This window comes from Nansenia antarctica (assembly GCF_963989245.1).
Source record: "Nansenia antarctica genome assembly, chromosome: 1".
In the NCBI taxonomy this organism is placed as follows: domain Eukaryota; kingdom Metazoa; phylum Chordata; class Actinopteri; order Argentiniformes; family Microstomatidae; genus Nansenia; species Nansenia antarctica.
This window is the reverse complement of record NC_137674.1, coordinates 105319025-105336524: the sequence shown is the minus strand read 5'-3', so window position 1 is coordinate 105336524 and position 17500 is coordinate 105319025. Positions and strand designations below refer to the sequence as shown.

At 46.4% G+C, this 17500-nt stretch overlaps 1 protein-coding gene across 1 annotated transcript in view; it reads right to left on the bottom strand.

Annotated features, from left to right (window-relative positions):
- Positions 1-17500, bottom strand: part of kita (KIT proto-oncogene, receptor tyrosine kinase a) — a gene marked incomplete at both ends in the record, with an annotated part of 32145 nt that overhangs the window by 5893 nt on the left and 8752 nt on the right. The window contains 11 exons of the mRNA XM_080541496.1: positions 227-349; positions 5275-5405; positions 5907-6004; positions 6450-6612; positions 7063-7173; positions 7455-7559; positions 8302-8428; positions 9513-9619; positions 11795-11979; positions 16026-16140; positions 16510-16625. Of these exons, the coding sequence (XP_080397622.1) occupies positions 227-349; positions 5275-5405; positions 5907-6004; positions 6450-6612; positions 7063-7173; positions 7455-7559; positions 8302-8428; positions 9513-9619; positions 11795-11979; positions 16026-16140; positions 16510-16625 (1381 nt within the window). The remainder of the gene's footprint in view (positions 1-226; positions 350-5274; positions 5406-5906; positions 6005-6449; positions 6613-7062; positions 7174-7454; positions 7560-8301; positions 8429-9512; positions 9620-11794; positions 11980-16025; positions 16141-16509; positions 16626-17500) is intronic.

The window sequence follows — 17500 nt, the reverse complement described above, 5'->3', positions numbered from 1 at the left end:
CACACGCACACATGCACACACACACACACACACACACGCACGCTTGCACACACACGCACACACACCACACACACATGCACACACACACACACACACACACACACACGCACGCTTGCACACACACGCACACACACCACACACACACGCACACACACACACGCATACACACACACTCACACTAACCCATATGAAGCTCTACAGTGTTAGGTTGCAGGTGCAGACTTACGCTGCCTTTGACTACGTAGTTGGAGTCAGTGGTGATGTCTCTGGCAAGGCCAAAGTCACAGATCTTCGCCACTCTTCCCTGGGTCAGCAGTATATTCCTGGCAGCCAAATCTCTATGGATGCACTGTGGACACACACACACAAAGACAAAGACACACACACGCAATCACGATGATGGAAACAAACCATAATACCATTTAGATTAGATTCAACCTTTTTGTTATTGCACACTACAAGTACAATAACATGTCTTTTTTGCTCTAGACACAGGGTCAGCGATAGTCAGTGCCCCTGGAGCAATTAGGGGTTAAGTGCCTTGCTCAAGGGCACAACGGCAGCGGTAGGCACCTTAGATATGATGCCAGCAACCCTCCAGTCACCAGCTCACATGAAGCCGCCGCCTGAGGCAGGGATTGAACCAGAGACCTTCCGGTTGCTAGCCGGCCTCTCTAACCTCTAGTCTAGGCTACCTGCCCACCCCGATAAGACAAGATATCAGCCCACTTAAATACTACTAATACTGATGAGGTAGTGAATATTCCCTCTGTCAAATCTGTTCCATACAAACAGAGACACTGATATGGGACCAGGATAAGCCCGGTGTCCGCTTGCTGCAACACTTATCAATTTTTCAGCAGCATGCTCAAACATGCGTTCTGGAACCGTTGACCAGACATGGGAAATGCGATCCGGGCTTTGTCTTGAAATAAAAGAGGATGGAACGAGTGTGTGTGCGCATGCGTGTGGACGTGTCTAAATGTGGACCGACGCATCAAACCACCTGGAAAGAGCCTTGAAGGGTTTCACTTGACATTCAAAAGAGGTCTGATCCGCTAACAATCGAAATAGTGACTCTAGGGGAGAGGTCTAGAGCATGGATCACCAACAGGTGGCCCGTGGGTCATATCCGGCCCACCATAGCTCCCCATCCGGCCCGCAGAATATTATGATCATGATTATGATTATTCGTTTAATATTAATGAATTCAGAAAATGTGAGGAGGGAAAAAATGACTTCCGGTATTTAGAATATCTAGCGACCCACAGGTTCTAAAGATGTTATAAATCCATCTCATCAGCGTCTTTGAGCGTCGGAAAAGCGCAATATAAATGTAATAAATTATTATTATTATTATCTGTCAGTTTATTATTGCCGAGTAGCCTAAACAACCCGATGCAGGAGGAGTCAGACCTGCTTCATTCACAAAGCTGAAACCTTGCTTCACTGGTTGTGCACTGAATGCCCTCTCTTGTTCAGATAAAGTTTGGTTAATAATTCCCCTGGCATGTCCATATCCAGCTTTCAAGCTCGCAATTTTTCTGCGACGGGCCTCTCGTGCCTTGTGTAATTGTGACGGCGAAGATTGTAATTCTTTTGCAACAGCTACCGTTTCAGTGCAGAAGAGGCCTACAGGTTTAGCATTACTGAAAGTTGGCAGGATGAATGCGTACTTGTCGGTCCATTCTTTGTTAAAGCTGCGGTTTTCCACGTCAAATTTCTTTTGTGTAAAAATTCTGGCCCTTGGACAAATGCAATTGGTGAGGACTGGTCTAGAGTGTCTTCAGTAACTATTAAGTATGTAAATATTAAGTAACAAGGTAAGTATTACCGCCAGACTTTTTCCAACATTTTTGTTACAACCTGACTAAAATCTATATAATTTAGATGTTTTGACACTGATCTGCAAAATACCCCATAATGTCAGTGTGGTAATTGGTCTGTATTTGCTCTACAAAATTGGTCTACAGCGAGGTCTGTGACTGATTTGCTGGGATGTCCCATCTCCAATTGTTGTTCTTTCCCTTCCAGCCTCAGGGTAGCGTTCCTGAGTAGTGCGTTGCCTCTCCATTCTCTCAGGTTGTCATGACAACTTGATCCACACAGGGACCCTACAACAACAAGGATGTTCATTCCTAATACACACCTACTATTATCCTTGCGCTCAGATGTTCGACTTATTGTATCACTTGGTGACGAAATGTTTACATTCCAGCTCATTTGTCATAGCAAAGGGAGTGTCAAAACAACGAGGGTGAATAGTTAATACTGATGTGACATTTCAGCTTTTCATTTCAACAAAAACTTTCAACTGAACTTCACAAGGTATTTTATCTCAAAACATCTCAGTTAAATATGTTGTAAAATCAGTTTGCAACACAGGGGGTGAATACTTACTGAAGGCATTATATACATTGTATATAGCTCAATCTAGGCTCTAGCTCATCTAGGCATGTCTGACCACGTGTCAATCCTCCTGATCCCAGCCTACACTCCCATGAGGAAAAGTGCTCCCATCACCACTAAGACTGTCAGAACCTGGCCAGCAGGGTCCGCACCACTGCAGATCTGCCTGAATGACACCTCATGGCAGGAATATGAGCATGAGGACCTGGAACAGTTCACGTCGTCGGTTCTGAACCACATAGTGAACTGCACCAACTCAGCCACCGTGGACAAACGTGTCCGGGTCTACCCCAACACGAAGCCATGGATGACTGAGAAGGTCCGAAAACTGCTCAAGGAGAGGGACAACGCCTACTCAGCGAAGGACACACTGCTGTACAGCACCACCAGGGCTAACCTAAACCGTGGCATCCGGGAGGCCAAGGCAGACCACAGAGAGAAGATTGAGGAATGCTTCCTGAGCAACGACTCCAGGCGGGTGTGGCAGGGGGTTCAGCACATGACAAACTTCAGAGCCAACAGGCTCACAGCCGCGGAGGACGACCCCCTGCTGGCGGAAAAGCTGAACTCCTTCTACGCCCGGTTCGACGAGGGGCGAACGGAGGTAACACAAACACCACTCTCTCCAGCTCTCAGCAGCCTCACCCTCACAGAGCATGAAGTGAGACGCGTGCTGAAGGCGGTGGACCCCAGAAAAGCCTCAGGGCCGGATGGCGTCCTGGGACGGGTGCTGAGGGACTGCGCCGACCAGCTGGCCGGGGTTTTCACCAACATCTTCAACCAGTCCCTGTCCCAGGCCACCATCCCACCCTGCCTGAGAACCTCAACTATCATCCCAGTCCCGAAGAAAAGCACGGTGAGCTGCCTAAACGACTACCGCCCGGTGGCACTCACACCAATCATCATGAAGTGCTTCGAGAAACTGGTCCGGGCCCACATAGTCACACGCCTCCCGCCCAACCTGGATCCATACCAGTTCGCCTACAGAGCCCACAGGTCCACAGAGGACGCCATCGCGACGACTCTCCACTCCACTCTATCCCACCTGGAGAGGGGGAACAGCTACGCGAGACTGCTCTTTGTGGACTTCAGCTCTGCCTTCAACAACATCCTTCCAGACAGGCTAGTGACCAAACTACTAGACCTGGGACTATCACACTCTATCTGTGCATGGATCAAGGACTTCCTGTCTGACCGCCCCCAGAGGGTGCGGGTGGGCTCCCACACCTCCACAGCCCTCAGACTCAGCACTGGGTCCCCCCAGGGCTGCGTGCTAAGCCCCATCCTCTACAACCTCTACACCTACGACTTCACCCCCGTCCACCCCAGCAACTCCATCGTAAAGTTTGCAGACGACACCACCGTGGTGGGCTGCATCTCGAGGGGGGGGGAGGCGGCGTACAGGGATGAGGTGGAGCAGCTGGGCAAGCTGTGCAAGGTTAACAACCTGCTGCTGAACCAGTCAAAGACCCAGGAAATCATCGTGGACTTCAGGAGGAAAAAATCTGAGGTCCAGCCCCTGCTCGTCGATGGAGGGAGCGTGGAGAGAGTCTCAACCCTCCGATTCCTGGGGGTGCACATACAGGATGACCTGTCCTGGAAGACCAACACAGCAGCCATCATCAAGAAGGCACAACAGCGGCTCTACTTCCTGAGAGTCCTCAGGAAATACCACCTCAGACAGGAGCTGCTTGTGACCTTCTACCGCTGCACAGTGGAGAGCATCCTCACCTACTGCATCTGCGTGTGGTTCTCCAGCTGCACAGCCGCAGAGAGGAAAGCGCTACAGAGAGTCGTGAGATCGGCCCAGAAGATCACCGGCGCCCCCCTCCCCTCTCTGGAAGAGCTGTACAACACACGCTGCCTCAGGAAGGCCTCCAAGATCTCCAGAGACCCATCCCACCCTGGGAACGAACACTTTGTTCGGCTGCCCTCGGGCAGGCGGTTCAGGACCATGTCCGCAAGGACAAATAGACTGAAGCTCAGCTTCTACCCCAGGGCCATTCAGGCCCTGAACACAGCAAAGACCTAGGTTCTAGGCCCTGGACAATCTAGACAATTTGATGGCAGCTACTAGATTGTAATCAAGTGCAATACTGAAACACAACTGAGAACATTTCAAACCTTCAAACTGCGACACTTTAAATGAATGTGCAATAACACTATGTGCAATATGACAACCCTCGGGTACATAAGGTTCAGAGATAGGAAATGTTAGGATATGTATAGCATAGCATAGAGTACAGCACAGTGTTTTATTTGTATAGTATAGTATAGTGGATAGTGTACATAGCCTTTATTTATGTAAACCAGCTCTTTTCCCTTCTTGTTTTTAGTTTTTTTTTCTAGCACCAGGGGAGCCCCCCTCCCAAATGTCGTTGTATGGTACCTGTACTATATCAATGACAATAAAGACCATTCATTCATTCATTCATTCATACATGGCATTAAACAGTGCTTCTGAATTTAATGTAGGTTAAGGTTACAGTCCAGTCAGTGAATAATTGTTTTAAATACCTTGTCCCAACAGGAATCAAACCCTACACCTTAACTGTCCCTCCGGAGACATCAACATCCCCTCTACCCCCCTGTACAGTTTCTCTAAACATCTTCCTTCTTCTAGCATTACGACAGCCAATGGCTCCCTAGCTCAAGCCTAGATTACTTTTTCCTGCTATGACTGGTGGATAGATGATTGACTTACTTAGTCGAAAGCATTTGTAGTAAGTCGCTTTGGATAAAGGCGCCTGCAAAATGCCGAAAATGTCAATGTGAACCCGCAACCTAAGCGATACTGTTGCCACACCCTACCAACTGAGCCACACAGGATATTAGAGGGGGAGGGGGGGGGATATGAAGTCTTACGTTTTTGGAGGCCAGGAAGTCCATGCCTTTGGCTACTTGGTAGGAGAAGCTGAGGAGATCCTCTGTGTCCAGGGACAAGCCGTCCTCGTGGAGCATCTCACTCACTACGTCTGTGTCGCTACACGAGCCACCTGAGGAACAGACCGTTTGAGTTTGAGGTAGTTTTTTTTTAGAAGCAAGTCTTTATTGCACAAGTTGGGAAACACATGGTAGGAGAGGAAACAGGAGCTAAGGAGAGATAGAGATAGAGATAGAGAGAGAGAGAGAGAGAGAGAGAGAGAGAGAGAGAAAGAGAGAGAGAGAAAGAGAGAGAGAGAGAGAGAGAGAGAGAGACGGAAGAAGGAGAGGGAGAGAGACAGAAGAAGGAGAAAAAAGAGAGAGAGTGAGAGAGTGAGAGAGTGAGAGGGCACACAAAGAGGTTTAACAATCCAACGCGTCATGTATCTCTTCCGTCCAACTACTGTATCTCCCTGTCCAAGTAGCAGGCCTCAATCTCATTCAAGCTCAAGTCCAACTGACCTATCTATGATACTGAAGTACAGTGTCATAAGTAAGAGAGGGCGTAGTGAGAGTACAGGCCATGAATGGACAGAGCAGACGGAGAGAGAGAGTGAGTGAGTGTGTCGTCTTGCCTGCGCGGAGAGAGCGCCTCTTCTCTGAGGAGGGGACGCCAGAAGGTGGCGGGCCGCCAGCGACAGAAGGCCTCATGGTCATGTAGCCGTTCCTGCTGCTGTCGCTGTGAGGAGAGGAAGAATAGAGAGCAGTCTGGTCACGTGACAGCCCACAGAGAGGCATGCTGCTGCTGCTGCTGCTGCCGACTCAACACCACAGAACAGTGTGGTTGTTCAATGTTGTCGAGACTATTCTGGATTTTCGGGGTTGGATGATGATCACATTTAAAAGTCACATTCTGTACGTACTGTACCGTGAGGAATATAGATATACACCACACCCTCGCCTCTAAAACACATGTACGCACACCCCCACACACACCCCCACACACACACATGTACACACACACACACCCACACACCCACACACACACACACACACACCCACCCACATACACACTCACACACACACACACATACACATACACACACACACATGTACACACACACACACACACACCCACACACACACACGCGCGCACACACACACACACACACATACACACTGACCTAGCCATGCCGCCAGCAGCAGCCTCCCTCTGCAACAGGACATTCCTGTAGTGGCAGTCCTCCCCTAGCTTGGAGCAACAGAAGGACTCTCTCTTCCTCCGCAGAAAGTTCAGGAGGTCACCGAAGCAGCAGTACTCGGTGATCACCAGGGTGGGGCCTAAGGGAGGGCAAAGGACATCATGTCACATGAGTGTGTGACGAACACAACACACCAAAGTCAAACAAAACACTCCGGACACACACCGGAGACAAACAGGACAGTAAATAATACTGTACATATCACGCCACAAAAGTTGGCAGCGAAAGGTGGAGGAACATTCGGTAACAGCGATTCGGAACGTCAAACAGACTTTCAGACTACCAGTAACTGGGCTGCATGTCTGGTGGTGATTATTCAACAATGAAGCAAAGACGTTTAACACATTTGAATATACAAATAAAAAGTTAGCCTATATCCAAATGATTCCTGACTTCTTGCTGTTCCCCACAAGTCCCCCACCCTCTCCACACCATCTTATTGTTCCGCAAATTTATCCCAGACAGAATGTCCCTTTCCCTCTTTAGTGGTGGCATCGAACAACAACCCTTCAGATCCAGTCTTTCTCACCTCCGACAGTACAGGCTCCCAGAAGGTTGACAATGTTCATGTGGTTTCCCAGGTAACTGAGAACTTTCAGTTCGGACATCAGGGCCTCTTTCTCGGTGGCGTGGGCACTTGCTGTGGGAACGTCATGATAACACAGTCAAAGTGTGCTTGTGAAATAACAACATCTGCTGGCCTCATATCACCTCACGCACTCACACACTTACACACACTTACACACACACAGACACCCACCACACACACACAGACACCCACACCCACACCCACACCCACACACAGACACACACACATTCAACTTCTATTCAAATAGACATAGTTAAATAGCCTCACCCATGAAACACAAATATTATTATACATTATTATTCGTAATATCTTCACAACAACCCGGGGCTTACGTTTGAGCATTTTGACCGCGACCGTCATCACTGTGTCAGCTTTGGACATTCCGTAGGCAGTAGCCTCGACAACCTTCCCGAAAGCCCCAGATCCCAGAGTCTTCCCTGTATACAGACAGACAGACAGACAGACAGACAGACAGACAGACAGACAGACAGACAGACAGACAGACAGACAGACAGACAGACAGACAGGCAGACAGACAGACAGACAGACAGATTGTTATTCCTCATCCTACTTTCCCAAACTACATCATGGCCTGTCTCCAGGGATTCTGGTAGAGCACCAGGTTTGCAGGCACAACCAGGACACGCTAGATCCTGTTCGGTGTGGTTGCATATGTAAACTGTTTGTTCAGGAGTGGGATTTCTTTATAAGAGAAACGAGAGAGAGAGAGACAGAGAGAGAGAGAGAGAGAGAGGTGAACCGCCATTGAGTCGTGACTAAAGCTCAAACAAATACAGTACATTGGGTTGCATCACTGATCACAGGTATTATCCACTCCTCCTGAACTGTGACAACATCATGAGCAAACAGAGTCTATGTCAATCACTAAGGTAGGCCCTGGGGGTCTACTGGGCCATGTCATCGCGTGAACACCTCTCTTTAGCTCTCTGTAACCGAACAAGAAAACACTTCTTTCAACAGCTGCTGCAACGGTTCGGTCGACATTAAAAAGTGGCTATAGCACAAGCATAATGTATTCATTGTACGATTCTGTAGAGATGACAGATTAACGATTACACTGGGACATCAGTCAGGTGTTGATGAATGGCGGTATTATTATTGTCATTATAATGATGATAATTATTATTATGATGTGATGAAAGCAAAGAACACACTCACCGAAACGGAGCTTGTCCCTGGGGAATTCCCACTGGTTGTCGTACGGAAGCTGAGTAGGGTCAATGTATACGTAGTTGTTTCCATGGATACCTTCAATTACCTTCCATTGGATCTGGTACTTGGGTTTCTGTGTGAGGGAGCAGATGGACCGATCAGAAAAAAAAACAGGCATTGACACAGAAGTTTGTTGACACCTGAAGAGGTAAGACATAGGCCAAGCATTAATAATAATAATAATAATAATAATAATAATAATAATAGTAATAATAGTAATAATAATAATACATTAGACTTATATAGCGCTTTTCTAGACACTCAAAGACGCTTTACAAACTGAAAAGATTGAATAGTAATAATAAAAAGAAACAAAAAATAAATAAAAGAAAGTATTCAGGCCTAATTAAGGTAGTGCTGGGGACACGTGGGAAGGGGAGGGGGAGAGGGTTAACTGGTGAAGGCGAGCTTGAAGAGGTGGGTTTTGAGGGCCTGTTAAGACTACAAGGGGATAACATTCTGGCCTCTGGTTGGCCTCTCTGTCCCACCTCGCTCCAAGCTCATTGGCTATTCGTGGCCGGCCACTTTCGTTAACCCGGAAGTTGCTAACACAAACAGTTTGAAATGAGCGTTAAAGTTGGGTATCAGTTAAGGTGAGGGTAAGGTTTTGGGTTGAGGTTAGGCTAAGGGTTAAGGTGAGGAATGTGGTTCAAAATTGCTATCGAGTTGTGAGAATGAGTCAAGGCTGGTGTTATGGCTCTGTCCGAGAGGAACAACAGGGTCCTCTAACAAGGGGAGCTAGCTTAGGTTCTTCCCTGTGCTGTCACCACATGGGCTGTTGCCATGTGTCAAGTCTGTTTTATACGTCTGTTAGATGTTCAGGGTGGGTGTGTCATGAACAGTATAATAATAATAATAATAATAATAATAATAATAATAATAATAATAATAATAATAACAACTTTTATTTGTATAGCGCTTTTCCTGCAAACGTTGCACCTCAAAGTGCTCCAATCATTATATAATCATAATTTAATTATTTAGTAATTTAAAGGCAATATTAAAAAGATGTGTTTTTAGTCTTGACTTGAACATATTTGCTGAGGTTGCATCCCTAATGTAAACTGGCAGTGCATTCCACAATTTGGCTGCATAACATGAGAATGCAGCCTCACCAAATCTCTTCCTTTGTACTATAGAGCGAGAGCCGGGTTTACCTGCATGTACTTGATGAAGAGCACTACGAGGATGAGGCAGAGGAGGGCCGCTGCAGACACAAACCCTATGAGCAGAGGGCTGAAGAGCTCATGGGGCACTGTTCTCTCTGTAGGGAGACAAAACACACACACACACACACACACACACACATGCACACACACACACACACACGCACGCACACACACACACACACACACACACACACACACACACACGCACACACACACACACACACACACACACACACACACACACGCACACACACACACACACACACACACGTAGGTATCAGTCAGCTACTCTCCAGAGAGATAAGTACAGCAGTAGGCAGGTCTAAGTAGAGTACATGAGGGTCTGAGGGGAGAGTGTCACACAGAGTGACACACAGAGTGACACAGCACAAGGGTAAACATCTACATCCCCACGTGTCTAATATCTAATCATTTATTTGGCTTACAGTGCTGTAGGATGTCTTTGAGAAATCACATAAATAATCCAATTATTTAATCACCCTCTGTATTGGAGTTGTTATTCTGACTTGGCCATGTCTTTCCTGGTCTATCTCTGCCTCCCTTTGTCACAAAACGCTCCATTCACATTTTAGTCACGCCCCAGTTGTTGCTGTTGCTGTTGTTGTTGTTGTTGTTGTATAATTAGCATCATGTTCCTTTGTGCTGTTGGCCCCGGCCCGGAGTTATTGTTGTGCCCACTCCTCTAGTACAGAGAGAGGAGCAGTAAGCTCTTTAGCCATAAGAGGCTTTCTCTCCATTTCAAATCTGAGAATGCAGAGTCTGCAGGAACTAATCCGCAGTAAACCTGTCAGTGGCTTCTAAAGCCTTCTTCCATTCTTTCCCTCCGAGCTCAGTGGCACCTCCAAGAATCCCTCAGCCCCCCCCCCCCGCCACCACCACCACCACCACCACCACCACCGCCACAATTCCCGGTGGCCCAGGCTCTCTCACCCCACTACGCTCAGGACTTCCCGCCGAGTGCGTCTGTGGCGGTGCCTCGTCCTTCAGCATGTGAAGTGCCGCCAAGTGGATCTGTATAGCTACAATCCCCGGGCACATGCTCCCACAGGCTTGCTCGGCCTGGCTGGCTGCAGACAAACAGGCGTGCGTGTGTACGGCATGTGTGTGTGAGTTTGTCTGGAGCCACACACACACACACACACACACACACACACACACACACACTCCTCTCCCATAATGCCCACCCACATGCCTGCTGTGTCCACCACCACTACCACCCCCGCCTTTTACACCAGCCCACCCCCCCTGCCCCCATGTGTGTCTCAGCACTTCTTTTCATTCCAGGGCCTCAACTGAACTGTTTTGACGGGGGGGGGAGGGGTATTTTGATATTTTCTTTTCAGATTTATCGAGACGATAAGAAGAAAAGACAGGGAGACAAATGAGGCAGAAGACAGGACAGAAGAGGCCCCAGCCTTCAGGAGTTGGTGTATATATGTACTGTTATGTACGCGCTTACGTAATGAGCGTTACCGCTAAGCCACGACTTCGTCAGCCCACGCCCCCCCCCCCCCCACCCGGCTCTAACACATCGTTTAGTAGATAAACAGACTGTGAAGATTAGTGGGGGGATTTGTAGTGGAGGTACACTACGCCCCTCCCCGCGTGATCACAACAGCTGATGGTGATGTCGAGTGTGTGTTTATGAACACCACACCCGTTTTGTGGCGTCTCGCCTTCGCTCCTGTTTATTTATATAACAGGTTCGAACCGTTTATCAGGTGTTGAATCTTGTGGTAAACAGTAACATGAAGCCAATTCGCAGGTTGATTTTCTTCTCCTGTGTGAACTAAGGACGTTGGTTTGAATGAAGAACTCTGCCGGTAAAGGGTAGGAGTGGGCCTGGATTGTCAAAACTGATATACAGGGTAATAATTCAGCTACTTTAGCTTTCGGGAAACCCCACGGCCTTAAGTTGTCATACACACGTTATCCAAGGTTATCAGCACCAAGTTTAGGTCAACCTAGGTTTCGACGTGGTTAATGCTCACTGTTAGTGCTTCATTGTAGTCCCCAGGTGGGGAAATGCGGAGGATTAACACCAAACGTGTGCACTTGTGACATCTTCAAAACAAACCGGAGACCAGCCGACGCCAGGACTCCCCCTCATCCCCCCTCCTGCCCCCCACCCCCACTCCCCCATCCCAATCCCCACTACCAACTGACAAATGTATTGGCAGTTTGTGTGTGTGTGTGTGCCTTTAGTACCAGCGTGCATGCATGCATGTGTGTGCGTATGTGTAGCTCACCACTAATAGAGAACAACGTGTAGGCCTGTTCTCCGTCCACTGTGGCCACACACTCCAGGGTGGGGAACCTTCTCCTGCTAACGTTAAGCCGGCTCTCCACCTCCGTCTTCCCAAACAGCGGACTGAACACTGTCACCGTGACGACATCCTGCTCCTCCTGGGTGGCATTCAGCATGTGGGAGCACCTGAGAAGGATGAGGTGACAAAACTCTGTAAGACGACTACCATTTTATTCACACACGCACACACACACACACACACACACACACAGGCACTATCTACAATCTCTCTCTAAGATAAGCTAAGATAAACGTTATTGCCCCGAAGGACACATTGCATTGGCCATAAACATCTCTCCATTGAACACTGCATGCAGGTCATTGCAGAGCAGAAGTGGAAATAGGAAATACCGTTCCAAAACATTTCACAACCAGGTAGGACTGAAAACAACAAGGTATTCATGTTGTGGATGCACGCCAAGAGTCTGTGAGTCTGTTCCACAAAGTATACCCACAGCAAACATTAGAGCGTTGACTTTTCAAACCGGGGAGTTTTGAGATTGCGATGCGGGACGTTATTGTAATCCATCCCCTCCTCCTCCCCCATGCCGTGCTCCAACCAAGTGTGACACTCCAAACACCCGATGCCTGGGAACCTGAGGCATTTCACAATATTGTATTTATGGCCATGGTACATGACTCCTACTCACTGAACCAGTAGTCTTGGATAGATAAAGAGAAAAAACACCTGTTTTGATAAAGGATTTCTCACTTTAAAAACACGCCTAGTTATGCCTAGTTTTGTACCACCAATAAGTCCCATTCAACCAGACCAATAGTCCCATTCAATGTGGTAATCCAACATGATATTGACTTGGTTCAAATGGAGACATTTTGTCGGGTTTTTTTGTCTGATTTTGTAGGTGGGATATTGGCTGGCCATGTCATACTATGCCAGTCTTAGGGTGCCAGACTTAAAGGTGCCAGTCTTAGGGTGCCAGACTTAGGGTGCCAGTCTTAGGGTGCCAGACTTAAAGGTGCCAGTCTTAGGGTGCCAGACTTAAAGGTGCCAGACTTAGGGTGCCAGTCTTAGGGTGCCAGTCTTAGGGTGCCAGACTTAAAGGTGCCAGACTTAGGGTGCCAGTCTTAGGGTGCCAGTCTTAGGGTGCCAGTCTTAGGGTGCCAGACTTAAAGGTGCCAGTCTTAGGGTACCAGACTTAAAGGTGCCAGACTTAGGGTGCCAGTCTTAGGGTGCCAGTCTTAGGGTGCCAGTCTTAGGGTGCCAGACTTAAAGGTGCCAGACTTAGGGTGCCAGACTTAAAGGTGCCAGACTTAGGGTGCCAGTCTTAGGGTGCCAGTCTTAGGGTGCCAGTCTTAGGGTGCCAGTCTTAGGGTGCCAGACTTAAAGGTGCCAGACTTAAAGGTGCCAGACTTAGGGTGCCAGACTTAGGGTGCCAGACTTAGGGTGCCAGACTTAGGGTGCCAGTCTTAGGGTGCCAGACTTAGGGTGCCAGTCTTAGGGTGCCAGTCTTAGGGTGCCAGTCTTAGGGTGCCAGTCTTAGGGTGCCAGACTTAAAGGTGCCAGACTTAGGGTGCCAGTCTTAGGGTAGCAGACTTAAAGGTGCCAGACTTAAAGGTGCCAGTCTTAGGGTACCAGACTTAAAGGTGCCAGTCTTAGGGTACCAGACTTAAAGGTGCCAGACTTAAAGGTGCCAGTCTTAGGGTGCCAGACTTAGCCACCCCTCCTAAATTTCGTTGTTTGGTACCTGTACTGTAGCAATGACAAATAAAGTCCATTCCATTCCATTCCTTAGGGTACCAGTCTTAGGGTGCCAGTCTTAGGGTGCCAGACTTAAAGGTGCCAGACTTAGGGTGCCAGTCTTAGGGTACCAGACTTAGGGTGCCAGACTTAAAGGTGCCAGACTTAAAGGTGCCAGACTTAAAGGTGCCAGACTAAGGGTACCAGTCTTAGGGTGCCAGACTTAGGGTGCCAGACTTAAAGGTGCCAGACTTAAAGGTGCCAGACTTAAAGGTGCCAGACTAAGGGTACCAGTCTTACGGTACCAGTCTTAGGGTGCCAGACTTAGGGTGCTAGACTTAAAGGTGCCGGACTTAAAGGTGCCAGTCTTAGGGTACCAGACTGAAAGGTGCCAGACTAAGGGTGCCTGTCTTAGGGTACCAGACTGTGCCCAAACTAAACACAGCTCTTACTGTTTGTACCACCTGAAAATGAAAGAGGGCTGGGGGATTCCTGGAGGGATTCCAGTCTGTTGTTAAAAGTAGAGAACAATGACTGGACGGAGTCAGGAGTGCGCCACAGCTCTACTTTTCACAACTCTGTACCACAAACAGCAGTTGTTCTCCACATGCTGCCAGTATACAGGCCCTGCAAAGCCATGTACTTATGAGTACATGGTAACCCTTTATTTTCCAGCCAGTACTACTCCTGTACTTAAGCTGGTATTTACTCATAAAATACAGGGTAAAACCATTGTAATCTGATAATTACATATTATCAAACACCGCTATGTACATTTAGTTAGTAGATAGTTACCATTGGTGCCGAAGTTCTTGAGGTATGTACTAGAAAGTATACCTTGGAGTCACCACATAGTAAAGGAGTGAAAAAGGTGGGGATTGGCGGGATTGGCGTGAAAATGTGCGCTCCTCCACACACACTGGGACCCATGTGTACGCACAGAAACAAGAGAAAGGCGCAACTGCGACTCGCTGGCAGAAGGATGAAACTCAAGATACGCTTTGAAATGGATATCATTGTGTAAAATAAATAGAAATATTACCTTATAATATTAGCACATATTATATAAAAAGGGACATTTTTTCTGTTTTTTTGTATATTACGAAAGTGTTGAAGTGCTCACTCTATATAACAAACAACAGTTTTAGGATCACTAAATACCTATAATTAGTGAATTGGATTCATTTTCTCATCTGCCATAGGCTACTAGTAAGTGATACATGGCTTGTAAACAAACTCGTTTTAGGATGTGTTGAAAAGCAAGGACTGTGTGATCATCTAATTATGTGTAGTTATGTGTTTTTAGCATGTTGATGTTTTATTAGCATGTTTTGATGTGCTAAACATACAGATAGATGTTCATAGCCAAATTGTTTATAGCACTAGCCTGCTAAATGAAAAAAAAAATGTAAAGAAGCTTTTTGGTCATTTGCACGACTTGAGAATTGCACCTTTTCACCTGACCGTTTCACACATACTGAAACATGTATGCACTCACTGCAATGTAAGTCGCTTTGGACAGAAGCGTCAGCTAAATGGCATTTATTATTATTATTATTATTACTATTCTTATGATTATGATTATGATTATTATTATTGTTGTTATTAGTACTAGTATTATTATTATTATTATTGTTGTTGTTATTATTGTTATTATTATTAAGTTGCTAAATGTGAATATATTTTGCTAGCAAAGGCGTGTCATCAGCGTAAACGTCATGTTGTGTTATGTAAATAAACAAATCAGATAGACATGTTGTGCACTGTCAATGATACCTGCAGGGGTGTTAGTTTCAGCTGGAAAGCTTCTTAAGTAGATTTGATCATAATCAAGATTGATTGGATAATGAAAAGATAATCGCCTATGACTCATCGCCTGCTCAACCTGGGATTGGTGTTGCCAAGGAAAACCAGGTGGCACCACCTACATGTTTATGACTATCTTTGAGACTTAGAAATAACTGCCTGAGAACATGCTGTCCAATCCATGTACTGTACTGGACAATCTCCAAGGACTTAACAAGTCAGTCCACCTATCACAAGTCACGTCTAGCCAATCCCTAGTAGTCGCAGGAGAGTCCTCTCCCTCCAGTCCACCAATCACAAGTCAAATCCCATGATCCAAAACTCCACCAGCATCATCTCTCAGTCTACCTATTGCTTGCTTGCATGAATTAATTTGTTTTTCAGTATACTTGAAAAAAAGGTTACCTAGAACTATAATATTTATATATACGTATATATATATATATATATATATATATATACTGTATATATATATATATATATATATATATATATATATATATATATATAACCCTAACCCTGCACAACTGGAAATCAGATTGTTTCATGAAGCAGTTTGCTGATGAGGAAAAACTTTTTTGATAAATGCAGTTGCTGTGAGATTTGGCGGCGACTCTTATGGATTCTGGAACGTTCCCTATGTACTGTAATATCCCTGTGAACTCACCTCAAGTAGGGTTCTTCACAGTAGTACCAGGTGATCTGGGGGGCGGGGAATCCCTCGGCCACACAGCGTACCTGTCCGTCTACCGGCCCCTCGTGAGACACAATGGCTGGTTTACCTGGCAGACAGAGGCTAACGTTAGAACCATCAGCTATAGGTGGACATGGTAATGCTAAGTCCGAGCATGAACACAGGGGAGGCTGGTGGAGGTATAAATCAGAAGATGGGCTCATTGTAAAGCATGGAATGGACTGAGGAATGGTAACAAACGCATTAGTTGGAGTTAGAGGGAGGGTTAGGGAAGGCAAAAGGCTTGTCTTTGAGAATCTATTTGAAAATGCCACGTATTGAAGAGGAATGGGTCCAGGTTGATTTCTATGGAAATCGAGAGTACGGTATGTTGAAAAAATCTGCTGTTTGTAGATTCTCTGTCAGCCTTCAGGACAGAAGGCTGAACCTATCAAAAAAAAACTTTGTCTCGACTTACTGATCACAAAGACAGAAAATGACTGGTTGACCGTGGCGTCCCCATTCGAGGCGTAGAAGGTGTAGATTCCACTCTCTGACATTTTCAGCCGGACCAGCCTCAGCTCACTGTTGTACCTGGCCATATCAAAAAAGATAAAAAAAAACTCAAAACTCAATAAGCTCAACAACAACAACAACAACAACATGACAGCCTACCACAACCTTATCGGCATATACACAGTAATATACCACTGTAGCAATAACATAATACCTAACGAAACAAACACTGGTTTGCGGGTTGAACAGGTCCTGAAGCCAAATGCAAGCAGCTAGAGAGTTTTTTTTTATTTATTAAAATCTGACAACCCTTCTCTTAAAACTGTTTTGTTTTTTTGGTTAGGATGACCAACTGTAGTGATCTGAAGACAACAAGTGTTAGTATCTCCTAGTATACCTGCACTCCTAGTCAGCCCTCCAGTTGAGGGGGGATGGCATCCCCCCTGAAATAAAAACGGTAAAAATCATCCCCCTTCTAAAACTGCCGTCCTCCCTTTCCATCCCTTATGTCATTTTATCAATGAATGTGATATTACTGCTATTTCAACATTTAGTTTTGCGCATATTGAGTAAAATACTGTGGGCGAGGGAGGGGGCACGCACACATGCAATGACATTTTTACCAAGTCACTGACACTGAAGTCACTGACGCTGTGGGGATGCTAAAGTTGTCCCCATATCAAAATCCACCATCCCCCCTGATTTTCTTTTACAACTTGAGTACTGGCCCTATAGTGACTGACTGGATTGAGTGAGACGTAATAAACCGTCTCTTTTTGGTGAACGTTGAAGTCAAATCTGAAGAGCCAGAGGTTGTTTTTCTGTTTTATGAACACAACACTATTTTAATTAAAATTGCATAACTTCATCATACAGAAATTGCATACAAGAAGGCCTGTTACTTTCAAAAGGGCATTGTTGTGTAGTTGACGCCAGTTTAGCAGAACACGTTA